General features: G+C 38.4%; 6 protein-coding genes across 7 annotated transcripts; 2 read left to right on the forward strand and 4 right to left on the reverse strand.

The window, feature by feature from the left end:
* Position 1: 1 nt before the first annotated feature.
* LOC108819860 (methionine aminopeptidase 1D, chloroplastic/mitochondrial-like) lies at positions 2-768 on the reverse strand. Its single transcript, XM_018592882.1, has 5 exons — positions 757-768; positions 613-684; positions 459-538; positions 278-375; positions 2-195 (listed from the first exon to the last, which is right to left on the reverse strand). Exons 1-5 carry the CDS (start codon positions 766-768, stop codon positions 2-4), a joined length of 456 nt encoding a protein of 151 aa, XP_018448384.1.
* A 1385-nt stretch (positions 769-2153) lies between these two features.
* On the reverse strand, positions 2154-4934 carry LOC108820546 (uncharacterized membrane protein At3g27390). The gene is made up of 8 exons (XM_018593504.2): positions 4613-4934; positions 4393-4501; positions 4096-4291; positions 3881-4014; positions 3409-3804; positions 3148-3325; positions 2636-3084; positions 2154-2536 (listed from the first exon to the last, which is right to left on the reverse strand). Exons 1-8 carry the CDS (start codon positions 4701-4703, stop codon positions 2383-2385), a joined length of 1707 nt encoding a protein of 568 aa, XP_018449006.1. The 5' UTR covers positions 4704-4934; the 3' UTR covers positions 2154-2382.
* Positions 4935-6089: 1155 nt separating this feature from the next.
* Positions 6090-8026, reverse strand: LOC108820551 (uncharacterized). The gene is made up of 6 exons (XM_018593511.2): positions 7871-8026; positions 7729-7780; positions 7508-7645; positions 6703-6997; positions 6537-6634; positions 6090-6447 (listed from the first exon to the last, which is right to left on the reverse strand). The coding sequence occupies exons 1-6, from the start codon at positions 7924-7926 to the stop codon at positions 6430-6432; spliced, it is 657 nt and encodes a 218-aa protein (XP_018449013.1). The 5' UTR covers positions 7927-8026; the 3' UTR covers positions 6090-6429.
* A 127-nt stretch (positions 8027-8153) lies between these two features.
* Positions 8154-11981, forward strand: LOC108820542 (disease resistance protein TAO1). Its single transcript, XM_018593498.2, has 4 exons — positions 8154-8924; positions 9168-10269; positions 10369-10644; positions 10750-11981. The coding sequence occupies exons 1-4, from the start codon at positions 8305-8307 to the stop codon at positions 11845-11847; spliced, it is 3096 nt and encodes a 1031-aa protein (XP_018449000.1). The 5' UTR covers positions 8154-8304; the 3' UTR covers positions 11848-11981.
* Positions 11982-12152: 171 nt separating this feature from the next.
* Positions 12153-13872, reverse strand: LOC108820553 (uncharacterized). 2 transcript variants are annotated; one of them, XM_018593513.2, is made up of 6 exons: positions 13704-13870; positions 13562-13613; positions 13346-13483; positions 12662-12956; positions 12479-12576; positions 12153-12401 (listed from the first exon to the last, which is right to left on the reverse strand). In XM_018593513.2, the coding sequence occupies exons 2-6, from the start codon at positions 13562-13564 to the stop codon at positions 12384-12386; spliced, it is 552 nt and encodes a 183-aa protein (XP_018449015.1). In that variant the 5' UTR covers positions 13565-13613; positions 13704-13870; the 3' UTR covers positions 12153-12383. The 2 variants fall into 2 exon arrangements, with proteins under 2 accessions (XP_018449015.1, XP_018449016.1); XM_018593514.2 differs by having other exon boundaries at positions 13562-13872.
* Positions 13873-14019: 147 nt separating this feature from the next.
* Positions 14020-17808, forward strand: LOC108820543 (probable disease resistance protein RPP1). The gene is made up of 4 exons (XM_018593501.2): positions 14020-14725; positions 14876-15998; positions 16088-16363; positions 16464-17808. The coding sequence occupies exons 1-4, from the start codon at positions 14130-14132 to the stop codon at positions 17547-17549; spliced, it is 3081 nt and encodes a 1026-aa protein (XP_018449003.1). The 5' UTR covers positions 14020-14129; the 3' UTR covers positions 17550-17808.
* Positions 17809-17962: the final 154 nt, after the last annotated feature.

A 17962-nucleotide genomic window follows, 5' to 3' on the forward strand; every position in this document is an offset into this window, starting at 1 on the left:
TTTAACAGGTGGTTAGTATCTCAGCACCATGTCTGGTTATAAGAATGGTATGCTCGAACTGTGCAGAGAGGCTTGCATCTTCTGTTACCATGGTCCATTTATCATCCCACATTACCGGTTTAATGCTTCCAATGGTAAGCATCGGTTCTATGGTGAAGGTTTGATTCAACACCATACATCCGGCTATAGTGTTCCCTGTGAAGAAGATGCAAGTTTAACCAATAATGCCACCAAAGCAAGCAATTCTATATCTGAGTTTAAGGGACTATACACTTACGGGAGTGATGAACAATTGGATCAGAATGGAAGACACGTCCAACACCGTGGTCTACATAATTTCGAACCACTCCATATTTATGCTTATCTGCACGATCACTTTTTAACAAAGATTTGATCTTTCAATATTGTATTAGATGAATAGAAAAATACTAATTGCTCAAAGGGAATCAGCCTCTTACTGAATGGTTTGGCCGATTTTCTTGTAATCAACTCCAGGTCCACATATCGATATTTCTCTGTATAGAGACTCCTTTGTCACCTACACCACATTCAATGTATAAAACACTCATCAAACTATAACATAAACCAGACTTTTCATAGAACTGACTATACCTGGACTAGGTTTTTGGCTTTCTCATCGACATCTCCACAGAAGAAAGTAGCTGAAGTATCACCGTGATAACCCTGTAACCAAAGTGCCAGCGTATTCACGAACTCTAGCAGCAAGTTTGCAAGAAGCTCTCATGCTCTCTATACCTTTCTTGTCATGAATCTGGGGTCCACTTGAGATTCCAGGGACTGTAAAAGTCTCAACGTAAAGGGGTAACGTTATATGGGCAGGGACAGGGCGACGAGGAGATACGTTTCCTGGTTTCAGAGGTTTTCTCTTGCCATCGAATCGATGACTTCATCTTCGTTTCTTTTTACACAAGCAGCAGCAACAAACATAGAAAGAAAGTTATTATTACACATTCTATTCTACACGGAGTCAACATCCATTGTAAGAAGCTAACAAAACAACTATCACGAAACCAGCAACAAAGGAAGGTAATAATATTGCGAAACAGACTGCGACCACACACATAGCTTATGCGTTTTCTATACATGGTAAGAAAGTAACAAAACAGAGTGAGTCAACATATGATATGTTGGATACCTTCTATTAAAGAGAAGATTGGTTAAATCCTGTAAAGGTTCTTGATAATCGCATCGAAACATGCCTTCTTCCTGCTAACAAGACATCATTATATCTAAGATTCTTCAGAAACTCATGCAGGAATCAAGATAGCAATATGGGAAACTGTGAAGTTGAATGAAATGCCTCATGGTTTATCAATCAAATTTAAGGTTGGCGTTATATATGCTGATGACTATGACTTATGGTTAGTAAGTGGAGAAGCCTCAATTGGTTGTCACATCACGTCCGGAAGGGATGCAATCACTTTTGAAAAAAAAATAGATGGATATTTGCCGGGGCCTCTGCACACGTTCGTGGTTGAGGTTAATACAGAGGAGTTGACTTCCACCGAGCTTGTTTTTATGTTCGATATCGCCTATTCAGAGTATTACGGCGACGGTTATAGTTTGAACGACAACATTTACAAATCATGGTGTATTATAGAATGCGGTGTAGTACAACTCCTAGAGGTCCCTTTATTGAGCTTCAGAGATGTCGTCGAAGATTTTGAATCTAAAGATATTGAGAGTTTCGAAAATGGCGATGAAGATTATAAATCTTCAGACAAAGAGAGCGGCGACAAATCTTGAAACACAAGTAAAGACTGAGAAGCATGCATCCGGATAGTGATAGCGCAAAATTCGTGAAGAAGATGATGAGGATGGTCATGATAGTCGTATATTCAAAAGAGCCTCTCTCTTTGTTAACTCTTCTTCCTCACTAGAAAGAAGATCTGAGATCTTGATCCTCTCTTCATCTTACTAGTATGGATTCTTATTAAAGAGAAAAACATTGTCTCAAAGGACACAGATTACTAAGAGTTAGAACAGTAATAAATAACAATGAAATAAAACAAACAGTGGGAAAGGAAAAGATATCTTCGTTGTAGATGAGATCGTTCTGAGTTGCTTGGCTTGCGTCTCAAGTAACACATTTTTTTGCACCTTATAAATCTTCCCATTAATGGCGCCAAAAATCTTGTGAGATACACAATCACATATATAGAAAAATTCCAATTTAGCCTAATTAGCCGTTCAAGTAGGGTTAAACAAACAAAGCTAAATGCTTAGCAACTTCTGTACATTCTGTTATACCTTCTTCCACAAGAGATTTTTTGAAAGAAAAAAAACATCTTACAAAAGAAATAAAAAACCCTAACAATATACATATATTTTTGAAGACAAACAAATGTTGCTCCTCTTAGGTCAGACCTCTTCAATGAAATCTCCTGAACTCATGGAACCGGTTCGATTCAAGCCTTGTTTCTCTAACCAATACGTTATTAGAACCTTAACCACTTGCCTGAACCGTCTTCTATACGTTGGAAGCTTAGATATGCTCCGTACCATTCCCATCATTCTACAACACAGAGAAGTAAACCATGTCATTGTTGTCTTTAGTGAGATTATTATCATCATAGAACATCCCAAATTTCAGACAAAATGTTTGAATCTTTACCTTCTGCTGATTCCTTGAATTTGAGCAGCTCTAAGGTTTTCTGGAGGTAAGTTACCACCATTGTCCCAAGCTTCCATCCTTTGTTCATGGTTACCAAAGAGAACAACTTTCTCCAAGTACCTAACTTCACTTTCTCCAAGTTTAATCACTCTGATCTGATCTTTCAACACCATAATTGGGTTAAAGAACCAGTCCAAGAACTTGTCCTGCGGTCTATTCAAATGAGTCACTTCCGAGCCATCAAGCAAAAGCATACCATGAGCACCAGCTTTAATAGATCTAAGAAGTGTATGAAGCAAGGCATAAGAAGGAAGGCCAACATTTATAACCGATGATTCGTTTCCATGTCTTCCTTTTAAAGACTCATACAGATCAGCTGGTGTTATCACTCCTTGGTCTAATAGTTCTTTGCCTTCCATCTCAAACCACCCCATCATATGCTCCCAAATCTGTTGAAAAGGTTCAAGTTATGAATATCAAAAAGTTATGTCATGCTCAAGATTGACATATACCTGAATCATCCTGACTTCTTGTATTGCTCCTCTAACCGATACAGAACGAACCAGGCTTGGTACTAGCATAGCTGGAGGTTCCACAGAACCGGAACTATTGACTCTGCTTACAGCTGAAGGGTGAACAACCACAGATACTTCACTTGAAAAGGATCCTTTTGTCATTCTATATCTTGGCCTATGTGTAGTACAGTTTCTTGGTGTTAGAAGTATGTATGCAAGCGAAAGTGAATGTAATAAAGAGTTGAAAAGAGACAATACTTTGGGAAGATAGTTCCTTCTCTAAGGTAAAGCCAATCATTTGTGTATTCATCAAACTCTCCAACTACTGCAATCACATAAGACAATCCTCTTCTAAATGACCTTTCCTGAAACACAACTACTGCTCCATACAACCCAACAAAGATGCTGGAGAAGATGGTCGTCAAGACAAATCCAATGACGATAATAGGCCATAACAGTATTGTCAAACCAGCAACTGGGATGCAAGCTATCTCAAGGAATGGTCCTTCTCGGTTAATGGCATCTTGAGCTAGTCTGTACCAGCCTTTGAACAGGAGGTAAGGGCTTTTAACAACAGCTATTGCAGTGAAAAGAGGTATATCTATAACTAGTCCTATAATCCCTACAATTATGCATCCAGGAACATGAATCAACCTGCAAGAAGAGACCACACATCAATACTCAAGAAACTGCAAAAAAAACTCTATGTTATAATCTTGAGCCTCCTTACCTCAGAGTTTGAAGCTCGTCTGAAGGAGGTGATTCTCGCAGTTCCTTTAAGTAAAATGGATAAGAGTGGTAACAAAGATCTCTAAAATCGGTAACCACGGTACAACTTCCTTTGATTGTTCCCCAAGTTCCATCCTAATAGTACATAATAAACAGAGTCAAAGTGATATGATTCTCTAAGAAAACAAACTGTGGGGAAACTTTGTTTTAAAGTACCACAAGACAGTGGAAGAACTTGTTGGATTCAGTGTCTTGTCTGAATGCTTCAAAAGCAGAGATCCATGGAGTGAAGAATCCATAGCCAACACCAACAAGAACACTAATTGCTATACTTAGACCTAACCATATCCCAAACAATGCAGGAAGTGCTACAAAGATTGCTAGTTTCAGAGGAATATCAAATCTGTTTGTCCTGAAATTTAGAGAGATAAAAACACAAGATGACTATATTCTTATGGAATAATTTGTCTTTTAAGAATTTAAGAAACAGAGTTGAATATATATGTTTTGTACTTTGCAACAGCGTAAAGAGTCCAAGTAACATGTGCAGGGAACAAACCAAGAATCACTCCAACGTTTCCTGCTATTAATGTTAATCCAGCTATTGGACCTACGATCAAACCTGCATATATAATATATACGAAAGAAATACTCAAACCTTTGTTTAAGAGCAGATCAATCATGGAAGCAGAGCAAAACAGAGCTTAAAAACAGAACAAAAACAGGTTCAAACCTTTGAGAGCACCGAGAAAGAAAGCAGAACAGAAAGCAAATATGACATAAGAAATCTTCAGACAGCTTCCGAGGTTAGTGACGACAGCCATATAGTCTCATGGAAAGAAAATCTCAGATATTCTTGGGTCAATTTTTACAAACTTATAGCTCTGGAAAAGATCAGAGAGTGAGAGACGTGTTGAACAAGTTTGCGAATGAGATGAAATTAGAAAAATACAAGAGGGATGAAGACAAGAAGAAGACTCAAACCCAAGAACCCGTTTAGAGAAATAAATAAATGTTCAGAGAAAGTTTGAATTATTTTGGAAATGACATGAAATATAGGAGTAAATTAATTAGGTGATAGCCTGATAGGAGAATTTTTTTGGAGAAAAAGGTGGACATACGTGTGTAAGTACGCTATTGGAATTTGGCAATATATGGTGCAGGTAATTACAACATAGCGTGCCCAGCAAACTATACTGATTTTGACATCCATATGCCTATATCTTATTAATATATTTTAGCAAATTTTCTAATGTTCTCCAAGTTTTGGGATTTTATATATAACCAACTGTGCATATTTACAAGAAATAATTTTTTTTTCAAAAAAATAAATAATGAAATATCATTTTGTCCGTTAAAACATTATGTAAACATCAATTTTGACATCAAACAGTATGATAGAGTTTCAGGTTTGATAATGAACAATATCAATATCATATTTTCTTCAATATATAAGCCACTACATGCTATAGTTTAAATGTAGTTTACCGTTTAGTAATTACGGTCCTCTAATTAGTGAAATACTATGTGTTATTAGTCAAAACGAGTAATTGTTGTAAAGGAAGGCTATTCGTAATTTGACAAACTTATTGTCAAAGTCAAAACTAAGGAATGTTCTACATGTATGAGCTCTTGTTATCATTGTTATACAACAAACAATTATTAGACGTATAAACTATATGACATAGTTGCTTAGTTTTGAGTTTTGACCTTCAGAAAGTAGAAAAATCGTCGCAAAATTCAAATGCAATAGGCATACTACTAAATGATCTGGAATAATTCGAACGGCAGCAAGCACATATAAATGTTGCAAAACATGTTCTAATCTGAAATATTTTGATTTGAATTCAAGCTATTTCTATTAATCTAAAATACTATCTCTCCACTTTTTCGTATGGGATAGATTTGCCACCAAAACATGAAGAATATATTCATTACTAAACGTAACTAGAACTTGAAAATTCTTATTTGACCAAATAAAAAAAAATTGAAAATTCTTCAAATGGATGTATATGAAGACCAAGTTCTTATAAAAAGACATCAACTTTATTATTTTGAAGAAAACGAAATTCTTATGTAAATTTCTAAAAACTATTTATAAATGAAAGCTGTATGGGGTACAAATTGGTGCGCACGCAATAATTCTACCAAACAAAAGCTATATAGGTCCCATATGTAAATAGCAATCCCTTTATAGAAACTAACACGTATAAAACAAATCAGACAAGAATATAAATTTGAAAGTTACATAGTAATCATGATTGAACTGCAATCACATGTCCACTATTGCTCGCTCTGTTTCTCTTTATGCCTTTATCCAAATGTTTTAGAAGAAAAAAATCTCCCAAGATGAACAAAAATGTCAAAGCGCAGCGTTGTATGCGAAAGTTAATCAACTCAAAAGCTAAAAGAGGAGCAGAGAAACAGCTTCTGTAGCTCAACACAAACTATTGATTTTTCTAGAGAAGTCATGTAACATACATATTGAAGCTTCAGAGCCATTAAACCCGCTTAGACAGTATCCTTCAGGTCGTAGGAGCCATGCGTTTGTTACAAAATCTCAGAAATCTGCGAAACAAAGGGAAAGCACATTCTAAGCCAACCATCAAAGATAAATATAAAAAAAGCAGAAAGTTCATGGAATGAATATAGTATACATTGATAGGCATCTCTGCGATGATAACGCCGCTGGTTTCTTCAAGGCTTTTGAGAGTGGTTACTTCACCTCCAACAACCATGTTTATGACAATCCCACCTTTAAAAAGCGAATGTTAAAAAAAACAGGGTTTGATGATGATGAAGAAAGGAGTTCTGTTTACGAACCTGAAGCTAAGCAAGATGTTAGACGCCTAGTATAAGTTTCCTTCTTAGTAGGAAGCTCGTAGTTGATGAGAACTCGGGAGGAAAGAGAAGATTCTCCAGATGAAAGCATGGGAAGACAAACATCGGTCACAACCACCAGATGAGATTTCTTTTCATCTTCTTCTTCTCTTGCTTCACTCTCTTCCAAACCTTCTTCTACTACTGCAGAGGAGTTAAGTTGCTGGTTCCACTTGACTGTCGCTTGTCGAAAATTCTCTAAAACCATAGCTCGGTCTCTCTCTCCCAGATCACTGTACTGTAAATACAATAGACAATGAGTGTGAACATAATCTAATGCTAAAAGTGGAAACTAAACAATGATGAATGATGAACAAGCAAGTGAGTCAACAAAGAAAGGATTGTTGTTTTCTAGGCAGATATAGCACGCTAAGAATCAAATGTCGAATCGAAGAACATTATCATGATGAAGCAAAAGCAAGTGGTTAAACAACAAACCGTATTCTCAAATCAACAAAAGAATACGAAATCAGAAACAACCTAATGACAAATTAGCTCTAATCATTTTGTATATACAACACAGAGGTTGAACGTGAACATAGTCTAGACTAGACTCTAAGAGGAAGTAAAATGTAACATAATAATTTAATGTTAATGTAACACTGATGATGATGAAGCAAGCAAGCAATTGATTCGACAACATTAGATTCCCACATATACAGAACGGAACACTAAATATAATACGAAATCGAAAACCTGAAACAATCAAAAAGTTGAGAAAAAGGAGAAGAAGAGAGAGGAGTAGTACCAAAGCAGCAAAGGAGATGTAAGGGAGAGTGGATAAGGAAGAGGAGACGGCGTCGAGTTCGTCGCGAGAGCTGCAACAGACTACAATGGGAAGCCATGGACGACGACCTAGCACTCCTAGTAACTCCACCACTGTCTCCTGTGCGTTCGTCGAGGTCAGAATCTCAATTTTCGATTCAAATTGTTCTCTTTTAATTAATGAAAGATTTGAAAAAATAATACCATTTTGAATTGGGGACGGTCCACGGCTAGGTAGAAATGCAATTGTTGTTGACTGCCAAATGAATAATTAGTACACAAAAAAAAAGAGGGTTTCTGAAATTCATAAACCTCAAAAAACAAAGTGGAAAGGATAAAGGTGAACCTGGAACGAGAAGGAGACTGAAAAGCTGTTGATGGAGCTGCTTCCATGGATTCCATAACTACTGTTACGAACACGGCGCCGCTTCGCAACCCCAGGTCACCGGCTCTAACAGAGAAGAGAAGCTCTGTTTATTTATTTTTTGGAGTCAACAACCAAAATGACGTCGTTTTGGTCGTTTCTGTTTTTTTTTGTTGGAGTCAACAATCAAAATGACGTCGTTTGGTCGTTTCATATTGTTTGTTTGTTTGTTGTTGGCGTAAAGGCAATAAAATGTCTTTTATCTCTTGTGGAAATTTGATATCTCTCAGTCTCAGTCTCAGTCAACGTTTGTGTGTTTAGTATGTACTGTACACATAGCCGCCTCTTTGTTGAATTCTTCCTCTTTATCTGAAAAAAGCTCCGAGATCTCGAGCCTCTCTTCATCATCCTGATTAATGGATTCTTATTTTTCCCTTACCAAAGTTGCTGCTGCTGCTGCAATCAGCTTCTACGCCCTTTTTGGTTCAATATTTTTCACCAGAAAATCTTCCACATCTCATCATCACGAAAACAACAAAACACTGCCTTCTTCTTCTTCAACTCTCTTGGCTCCAACGTCTCCTTCTTCTCACAATTGTAAACACCATGTCTTCCCAAGCTTCCACGGGGCAGATGTCCGCACGAACTTTCTCAGCCACGTCGTCAAGGAGCTCAAGAGCAAAGGAATCGACCTATTCATTGACAATGATATAGAGAGAAGTAAGTCCATCGGTCCTGAGCTCGTAGAAGCTATTAGAGGATCCAGGATTGCGATTGTCTTGCTCTCGAAGAACTACGCCTCTTCCACATGGTGCTTGAACGAGCTTGTTGAGATCATCAAGTGCAGAGAAGAGTTGGGGCAAACAGTGATGCCTCTTTTCTATCAAGTGGATCCAACTGATGTAAAGAAACAGACTGGTGATTTCGGTAAAGTCTTTAAGAAAACCTGTAAAAGAAAGTCAAAGGAGGAGATCCAAAGATGGAAACGTGCTTTGACGGAAGTTGCCCAAGTCGCAGGTTTCCACTCATCAAGCGGGTTCGTCCTCTTCTTGATTCCCACTAGCTCATAATCTTTCTAACACATACACTACCTCTATATCTTTGTATCTTTCAAAAAACAGCCATATGTATTGCTTTCTTTCTGTGATCTACAATTGAAGAGGGTTCGAAGGAGGCTCATTAGTCTTTCACTATTATTATTATCAGAATATCTATATAGTAAGTGCAAAAAAAAATTCGTGAATATATAACGGATTCATTGATCATTCCCTTTGTTCAGGAAGAATGAAGCAGAGATGATTGAAGATATTGCCACTGATGTTTCAAACAAGTTGAACCTTTCCGCACCATGCACTGATTTCGATGGCTTAGTTGGGATGGAATCTAAGATGACAGAAATGAGATCACTGTTACAGCTAGATTCCGATGAGGTGAGAATAGTAGGGATCTTGGGTTCGCCTGGGATTGGTAAGACAACCATTGCTAGAGCTATATTCAACCGACACTCCCAAGATTTTCAACTGAGTATCTTTATGGACAATATCAAAAGAAAGTATGCAGTACCATCTTGTTCTGATGACTACAGTGTGAAGTTGTATTTACAAGAGCAACTTATGTCTCAACTAACCAATGAGAAGAATATCAAAATTCCACATTTGGGTATTGCCAAAGACAGGTTGAAAGACAAAAAAGTTCTTGTTGTCCTTGATGATGTTGACCGATCAATACAACTAGAAGCCATGGCGAAAGAAACTAGTTGGTTTGGTCATGGGAGTCGGATTATTATCACAACACAAGATGAAACTGTTTTAAAAGCAAGTGGGATCGACCATGTACACAGGGTGAACTTACCATCAGACGATGAGGCTCTTCAAATCTTCTGCATGTATGCTTTTGGTCAAAAAGACCCAAAGGATGGTTTCAAGGAGCTTGCTTGTCAAGTTAGATATCTTATAGGTAAACTTCCACTGGGACTAAGGGTTATGGGCTCCTATTTCCGAGGGATGTCTGAGCAAGATTGGAAAGAGGAACTACCAAGGTTAAGGACACACCTTGACAGAGATGGAGAAATTGCAAGCATTTTAAAGTTTAGTTATGATGCCTTAAATGATGAAGATAAAAGTTTATTTCTTCATATAGCCTGCTTTTTCAATTCTCTGCAAATTGATATAATGGAAGACTGTCTAGCAAAATGCTTCAGTGTGAGAAAAGGGCTTCGCGTCTTATCTGAAAAATCTCTCATACATACTGAAAATGGAAGGATATATATGGCTAAGTTGCTAGTCCAACTAGGAAGACAAATTGTGCAAAAAGAATCCGGAAAACGCCAGTTTTTGAATAACACAAGCGATATTGGTGAAGTACTTAGTGATGAAGAAGCGGTAAGTTTTGAGATTTGTATTTTCATTGCAGTGCTCTCTACATTGTGAGATCATTTGATAGCTAACCACCCTCTATTTATGTTTTATTGGGTTTTGCAGGGTAGTAACAGTGTCATAGGAATATTGCTTGAGCTGCCTGATAAGATAACATTGACAGGTGAAAGAGCCTTTGAAAGATTCTCTAATCTTCAATTCTTAAGAATCTTTGGCCTAGACGTTAATCCGCAAAGTATTAACTACATATCCCAAAAACTTAGAGTACTAATTTGGTCGCAGTTCCAGATGTCTTGTTTTCCTTCAAGTTTTAATCCAGAGTTCCTAGTCCAACTACGCATGCGGGATAGCTGTCTTAAGAAACTGTGGAAAGAAAATAAAGTAAGTAATATTTTTGTTCTGCCTAATAGGCTATCTAACCAATTTTCTTATGTGTTTTAATATCAACGTGTTGTTCTTATGTGCTTCCTTCATTTGTCTTAACAGCTGCTTAACAATCTAAAGCTGATGGATTTGAGTTTTTCATATGATTTGGAAGAGCTTCCTGATCTCTCAACTGCCACTAATCTATATGCCTTGAGTCTCAGTTATTGCTCAAGCCTGGTGGAACTCTCTTCCTCTATTGGTAATGCAATTAATCTCCAAAAGTTGGATCTCAGCGGTTGTTCAAGTCTTGTAGATCTCCCTTCCTCTATGAGAAACCTTCCTAAATTGTCAAAACTGGAATTAAAGGAATGCTCAAAGCTAGAGGTTAATCTGGCCAACATTAACTTGGAATCTCTAGAAGAACTTGATCTCTCAGAATGCTATTTGTTGAAAAGTTATTCCGCAGACATCCAAGAGCCTGATCCATGGAAAAGGAGAATATCTCGTTTAAAGTTTATTAAACTAAGTGGGATGAAGAAGCTGGTATCACTCCCACAGCTACCGGATTCGTTATCGGCACTAGATGCAGAAAATTGCGAGTCCCTAGAGAGACTAGATTGCTCCTTTTGCAGTCCAGATATTCGTCTTAACTTCACAAACTGCTTCAAACTAAATCAACAAGCAAGAGATCTCATCGTCCACACACCAACAAATAAATATGCGGTATTTCCCGCTGAAGAAGTGCCTATGTGCTTCACTGACCGATCTTCTGGGAGTTCCTTAACTGTGAATTTGAATCAATTGCCCGTTGGCAAATCAACCCGATTTAAGGCTTGCATCATAGTAGAACGAGTTTTTCCTGGTAATCTGTGCACATTCGAGGGTGAGGTTGATGAAACAGAAGATCTATTTTCTGATGATGAGGGAGAAGAGGAGTCTAGAAGATACTCGGGATCTATCTGTTGTAGCATCACGTCACGAGGGAATTCTCTCACTTATTGTAAAAAAAAACAAGTAGAAGGAGTTTTGCCAGGGCATCTGTGCACATTCGAGGTTGAGGTTGAAACAGAAGAGGTTACTTCCACCGAGCTTCTTTTTGATTTCGGGCTCCTCATTTCCGATTCCAAAACATGGACGGTAAATGAATGCGGGATACTCCAACTCCCGGAGGTCCCTTCAGATATTGATGATGGTGTCAATAGACTAGCTCTTTTGTGATTCTGTCTCATTTATGATTCCCTGATAAATGTTTACTTCTAGTCTAGTCGTGTAACTCCTCCTATTTTAGTATCTTTGGGTACTTACTTCTTGAGGAATTAGAGTTCGACCACGGAAAAATGTATTACGGAAAATTCCCCACTGCTGCCTCCCGTAGGAGTCTGGGTCCCTTCGCTCCACTATGACAGCTAAACCAAGTATGTAATAAACAGCAAAACTCTCATGTCTCAACCAAGAATCCATACAGAGTATCAAAGTTTCAAAATGTTGCCACTTCTTGGTCGATATGGAACAGAGTGCAAGTAATGTGAAAATTGAATGATTCTTATTGAGGTTACATTTATACACTAGTGGAGAGAATACAAAAGTGATTAACTCAAAAGCTAAAAGTGCAGTAGAGAGACAAGTTATGTCTCTTAAAACAACGATTGATATCTACAGAGAAGTCATATAACATATATAATTTGAAGCTTAAGAGCCATTAAACCCTGCTAAGATGGTATTCTTCCGATTGTAGGAGTCATGCTGCTAAGATGTTATAAGATCTCAGAAATCTGCAAAAAAGAAAGCACATTCTAAGCCAATCATCAAAGATAATCACACTAAGTATCATCGAATGAATCTACAATACATTGATAGGCATCTCTGCTATGATAATGCCGCTGGTTTCTTCAAGGCTTTTGAGAGTGGTTACTTCACCTCCAACAACCATGTTTATGACAATCCCACCTTTAAAGAAGAGAAAGTTTCAAATTTTAAAAAAATAGGCTTTGATGATGATGAACAGAGGAGTTTGTTTTCGAAAGAAAAGAACCTGAAGCTAAGCAAGATGTTAGACGCCTAGTATAAGTTTCTTTCTTAGTAGGAAGCTCGTAGTTGATGAGAACTCGTGAGGAAAGAGAAGACTCTCCAGATGAAAGCATGGGAAGACAAACATCGGTCACAACCACCAAATGAGATTTCTTTTCTTCTTCTTCTTCTTTTCCGGTTTGACTCTCTTCCAAACCTTCTTCTACTACTGCAGAGTTAATTTGCTGGTTCCACTTGACTGTCGCTTGTCGGAATTTCTCTAAAATCATAGCTCGTTCTCTCTCTCCTAGATCACTGTACTGTACACACGCAACAGACACTGAATGTGAACATAATCTAGAGGACAGACAGTGTGAATATAATATATCCAACGTTAAAATTCAACATTAACCACGATGGATGGACAAGCATGTGAGTTAACAAGCGGCGAATTTCGTTTACAAGTACATTAAATTAAAAACAAGAGTCTTTTTGAAGCAAGAACATCACGGATACAGTGCACTAAAGAATCAAATAGGAAGAGATCAACCTAATAACAAACAAGCTCAAATCATTTCTGTATACAACAGTCTAGAGGAAAGAGAATGATAGAAGAAAGTAAGCGATTTTAACAAGAAGAGACATTTCGAATCAAAGAACATTAGCTCAACATTCACAAAGTTGAGAAAGGAGAAGAAGAGAGTAGTACCAAAGCAGCAAAGGAGATGTAAGGGAGAGTGGACAAGGAAGAGGAGACGGCGTCGAGTTCATCGCGAGAGCTGCAACAGACTACAATGGGAAGCCATGGACGACGACCTAGCACTCCTAGTAACTCCACCACTGTCTCCTGTGCGTTGTCGATTTAAGAATCTCAATTTTCGATTCAAATTGTTCTCTTTTAAATAAATGAAAAATTGAGAAATACCATTTTGAATTGGGGACGGTCCACGGCTAGTTAGAAATGCAATAATTGTTGACTGCCAAATGAAGAAGAGGACAAAAAAAAAGAGAGGGGTTTCTGAGATTCATTAACCTCAAAAAACTAAGTGGAAGGGATAAAGGTGAACCTGGAACGAGAAGGAGACTGAAAAGCTGTTGATGGAGCTTCCATGGATTCCATAACTACTGTTACGAACACGGCGCCGCTTCGCAACCCCAGGTCACCGGCTCTAACAGAGAAGAGAAGCTCTGTTTATTTATTTTTTGGAGTCAACAACCAAAATGACGTCGTTTTGCTCGTTTCTGTTTTTTTTTGTTGGAGTCAACAATCAAAATGACGTCGTTTGGTCGTTTCATATTTTTTGTTTGTTTGTTTTTGGCGTAAAGGCAATAAAATGTCTTTTATCTCTTGTGGAAAATGGATATCTCTCAGTCTCAGTCAACGTTTGTGTGTTTAGTATGTACTGTACACACATAGCCGCCTCTTTGTTGAATTCTTCCTCTTTATCTGAAAAAGCTCCGAGATCTTGAGCCTCTCTTCATCATCCTGATTAATGGATTCTTATTTTTCCCTTACCAATCTTGCTGCTGCTGCAATCAGCTTCTACGCCCTTTTTGGTTCAATATTTTTCACCAGAAAATCTTCCACATCTCATCATCACGAAAACAACAAAACACTGCCTTCTTCTTCTTCAACTCTCTTGGCTCCAACGTCTCCTTCTTCTCACAATTGTAAACACCATGTCTTCCCAAGCTTCCACGGGGCAGATGTCCGCACGAACTTTCTCAGCCACGTCGTCAAGGAGCTCAAGAACAAAGGAATCGACCTATTCATTGACAATGATATCGAGAGAAGCAAGTCCATCGGTCCTGAGCTCATAGAAGCTATTAAAGGATCCAGGATTGCTATTGTCTTGCTATCGAAGAACTACGCTTCGTCCACATGGTGCTTAAACGAGCTGGTGGAGATCATCAAGTGCAGAGAAGAGTTGGGGCAAACAGTGGATCCAACTGATGTAAAGAAGCAGACTGGTGATTTTGGGAAAGTCTTTAAAAAAACTTGTAAAGGAAAAACAGAGGAGGAGATCCAAAGATGGAAACGTGCTTTGACGGAAGTGGCTCAAATCGCAGGTTACCATTCATCAAGCGGGTTCGTCCTCTTCTTGATTCCTACTAGCTCATAACACATCAACGTCTTTGTAGCTTTTTAAAGAACAGCCATCCTGGAAACAATAACTGTTTGCTTATTTGTATGAGAATATCTAATTAGTATGTGCAATATCTAATCTGCTTTGTTCAGGAAGAATGAAGCAGAGATGATTGAAGATATTGCCACTGATGTTTCCAACAAGTTGAACCTTTCCGCACCATGCACTGATTTCGACGGCTTAGTTGGGATGGAATCTAAGATGACAAAAATGAGATCACTGTTACAGCTAGATTCCGATGAGGTGAGAATAGTAGGGATCTTGGGTCCGTCTGGGATTGGTAAGACCACCATCGCTAGATCTCTATTCAACCGTCATTCCCAAGATTTCCAACTGAGCGTCTTTATAGATAATATCAAAAGAAACTATGCCGTACCAACTTGCTCTGATGACTACAGTGTGAAGTTGAATTTGCAAAAACATTTTATGTCTCAACTAACCAATGAGACAGATATCAAGAATTTTTCACATTTGGGAGTCGTCAAGGACAGGCTGAAAGACAAGAAAGTTCTTGTGGTTCTTGATGATGTCGATCGGTCAGTACAACTAGAAGCCATGGCGAAAGAGACTAGTTGGTTTGGTCCTGGGAGTCGGATCATAATCACAACACAAGATCGAAAGGTTTTAAAAGCAAGTGGGATCGAGCATATACACAAGGTGGATTTACCATCACATGATGAAGCTCTTCAAATGTTCTGCATGTACGCTTTCGATCAGAAATACCCAAAGGATGGTTTCGAGGAGCTTGCTTGGAAAGTTAGGGATCTTGTAGGTAGACTTCCGTTGGGGTTAAAGGTTATGGGCTCCTATTTTCGGGGAATGTCCGAGCAGGACTGGATAGAGGCACTACCAAGGTTAAGGACTCACCTTGACCGAGATAGAGAAATTTCGAGCATTTTAAAGTTTAGCTATGATGCTTTACATGATGAAGATAAAAGTTTATTTCTTCATATAGCCTGCTTCTTCAATAATGAACCAGTTGATATAGTGGATGGCTGTCTAGCAAAATGTTTCTTGGATGTGATGCAAGGGATTCGTGTTTTAGTCGAAAAATCACTCATATCTATTGAAGAAGAAAGGATAGAGATGTCTAAGTTGCTAGTCCAACTAGGAAGACAAATTGTGCAAAATGAATTTGTAAGTGAACCTGGAAAACGCCGGTTTTTGAATGATGCAAGCGATATTGGTGAAGTACTTAACGATGATGATAACGCTGTAAGTTTTTATATTGGTATTTTTCATTGCAGTGCTCTCTTCAATAAGTAACCATCCTCTGTTTGTGTTTCATTGGGTTGCTTTTACAGGGTAAGAGCAGTGTCATAGGAATAAATCTTGATGAGGGTGATGAAATAACATGGACAAGTGAAAGGGCCTTTGAAAGATTGTCTGATCTTCAATTCTTAAGAATCCTTGGCAAATGTGTTAATCCCCAATCTATGAACTACTTATCGCACAAACTTAGGGTACTAATTTGGCGGGACTTCAAGATGACATGTTTTCCTTCGAGTTTTAATCCAAAGTTCCTCGTCAAACTTGAGATGCATTCTAGCAAGCTTGTGAAATTTTGGGAAGGGATTAAAGTAAGTTAATATTTTATCTTTTTTTTTGTAAATATAACTTAGGTTGTCTTTTATTTTTAATACTAATGGATGTGTGGGCTTCTTTTGTATGTCACTGCAGATGCTCAACAATCTCAAGTGGATGGATTTGAGTGATTCAAGAAAGTTGGAAGAGCTCCCTGATCTCTCAACAGCCACTAATCTACATGACTTGAACCTCTCGGACTGCGCAAGGCTGGTGGAACTTCCTTCTTCTGTCGGAAGTGCAGTGAATCTCCACCAACTGAATTTTCACAATTGCATGAATCTGGTGAAACTCCCTTCCTCTATTGGAAATGCAGTTAATCTCCGAAACTTGAATCTCGAGTATTGTTCAAGACTTGTGGAGCTCCCTTCCTCTATTTGGAACCTCGTTAATCTTAAACTACTGAATCTAGCTTATTGCTCAAGTCTGGTGGAGCTCCCTTCCTGTATCGACCGCTCAGATGTATTGCAAAGTGATCATCATGAGAGTTCAACAGACATTCAAGAGCTAGTAGATCCATGGATAGGGAGAATATCTCATCTAAGTACTCTTCTACTAAGGGGAATGAAGAATCTGGTATCACTCCCACCGCTTCCGGAATCGGTATTGGACCTATATGCAGAAGAGTGCGAGTCCCTGGAGAGACTAGATTGCTCCTTTCGCAATCCAGATATTAGTCTCTTCTTCATCAACTGCTACAAACTAAATCAAGAAGCCAGAGATCTCATCATCCGAAGTGGTAAATTTTCAGTGTTTCCCGCTGAAGAAGTCCCTCCGTGCTTCACTTACCGATCTTATGGGAGTTCAGTAACCGTGAAGTTGAATCAAATGCATGTCGGCAAATCAACCAAATTTAAGGTTGGGGTGATATGTGATATTGACGTAAACGAGTTTGGAGAAACGAAACAAGAAGATATCCTTTGTCGCGTCAAGTACGGAGAGAAGGCTATCACCGATTATTATAGACCAGGGAGACGAGTTTATCCGGGGCATCTGTACAAATACGAGATTGAGGTTGAAACAGAGCATGTGGCTTCTTCCACCGAGCTTGTTTTTGAGTTCGAGATTGACTATGCAAATGATTGTGGAGAAGATGTGACGTGGGAGATAAAAGAATGCGGGATACTCCAACTCTTGGACGTCCCTTTATTGAGCTTCAGAGATGTCGATGAAGATATTTGAACCTACTTGAGACACTGGGGTCTGGAACAAACCTTGACACCCAAGTAAGTCAGGAAAACATCCGGAGAATGATATGGTGACAACTTAGTTTTTGTATTTTAATATCTTGACAATGTAATAAACAGCAAAAACTCTCTACCAATAACCGAAACAGAGCATCAAAGTTTCAAACTAGTCAATGACAGACAGAAAGGAAGCATTAGTATCACATTAGAAAGATGGGAGATAAAAGAATGTGGGATGCTCCAGCTCCTGGACGTCCCTTTATACTGATAAACTGTAACATCCCGAGTTGTGATATGTGAAAAGGCTTAAGAGAATTGATTTGACTACCTATATCACCAAAGTTGACTTACCTTTTCCGGAGCACATCCTGAAAGAACTCCAGAGTTAAGCGTGCTTGAGTTGGAGTA

The sequence above is a fragment of the Raphanus sativus genome, unplaced genomic scaffold, assembly GCF_000801105.2.
Source record: "Raphanus sativus cultivar WK10039 unplaced genomic scaffold, ASM80110v3 Scaffold0405, whole genome shotgun sequence".
Taxonomy (NCBI): Eukaryota; Viridiplantae; Streptophyta; class Magnoliopsida; order Brassicales; family Brassicaceae; genus Raphanus; species Raphanus sativus.

Excerpts from the sequence above, each read along its gene's own strand:
- LOC108819860 (XM_018592882.1), bottom strand. Across the intron at positions 539-612 it reads AAGCCAAAAACCTAGTCCAG|GTGACAAAGGAGTCTCTATA; the intron begins GTATAGTCAGTT and ends AATGTGGTGTAG. Across the intron at positions 196-277 it reads TCCAATTGTTCATCACTCCC|GGAACACTATAGCCGGATGT; the intron begins GTAAGTGTATAG and ends TCTTCTTCACAG.
- LOC108820546 (XM_018593504.2), bottom strand. The coding sequence starts at position 4,703 with ATGGCTGTCGTCACTAACCTCGGAAGCTGTCTGAAGATTTCTTATGTC. Across the intron at positions 4,015-4,095 it reads AGTTCTTCCACTGTCTTGTG|GATGGAACTTGGGGAACAAT; the intron begins GTACTTTAAAAC and ends ATGTACTATTAG. Across the intron at positions 3,326-3,408 it reads GAAGGAACTATCTTCCCAAA|GCCAAGATATAGAATGACAA; the intron begins GTATTGTCTCTT and ends TACTACACATAG.
- LOC108820551 (XM_018593511.2), bottom strand. The coding sequence starts at position 7,926 with ATGGAATCCATGGAAGCAGCTCCATCAACAGCTTTTCAGTCTCCTTCT. Across the intron at positions 7,781-7,870 it reads CAGTCTCCTTCTCGTTCCAG|TCAACAACAATTGCATTTCT; the intron begins GTTCACCTTTAT and ends TTCATTTGGCAG. Across the intron at positions 6,635-6,702 it reads AACATCTTGCTTAGCTTCAG|GTGGGATTGTCATAAACATG; the intron begins GTTCGTAAACAG and ends CGCTTTTTAAAG.
- LOC108820542 (XM_018593498.2), top strand. The coding sequence starts at position 8,305 with ATGGATTCTTATTTTTCCCTTACCAAAGTTGCTGCTGCTGCTGCAATC. Across the intron at positions 8,925-9,167 it reads GGTTTCCACTCATCAAGCGG|GAAGAATGAAGCAGAGATGA; the intron begins GTTCGTCCTCTT and ends CCCTTTGTTCAG. Across the intron at positions 10,645-10,749 it reads AACTGTGGAAAGAAAATAAA|CTGCTTAACAATCTAAAGCT; the intron begins GTAAGTAATATT and ends TTGTCTTAACAG.
- LOC108820553 (XM_018593514.2), bottom strand. Across the intron at positions 12,957-13,345 it reads ACATCTCCTTTGCTGCTTTG|TACAGTGATCTAGGAGAGAG; the intron begins GTACTACTCTCT and ends GCGTGTGTACAG. Across the intron at positions 12,577-12,661 it reads AACATCTTGCTTAGCTTCAG|GTGGGATTGTCATAAACATG; the intron begins GTTCTTTTCTTT and ends TCTTCTTTAAAG.
- LOC108820543 (XM_018593501.2), top strand. The coding sequence starts at position 14,130 with ATGGATTCTTATTTTTCCCTTACCAATCTTGCTGCTGCTGCAATCAGC. Across the intron at positions 15,999-16,087 it reads TTAACGATGATGATAACGCT|GGTAAGAGCAGTGTCATAGG; the intron begins GTAAGTTTTTAT and ends TTGCTTTTACAG. Across the intron at positions 16,364-16,463 it reads AATTTTGGGAAGGGATTAAA|ATGCTCAACAATCTCAAGTG; the intron begins GTAAGTTAATAT and ends ATGTCACTGCAG.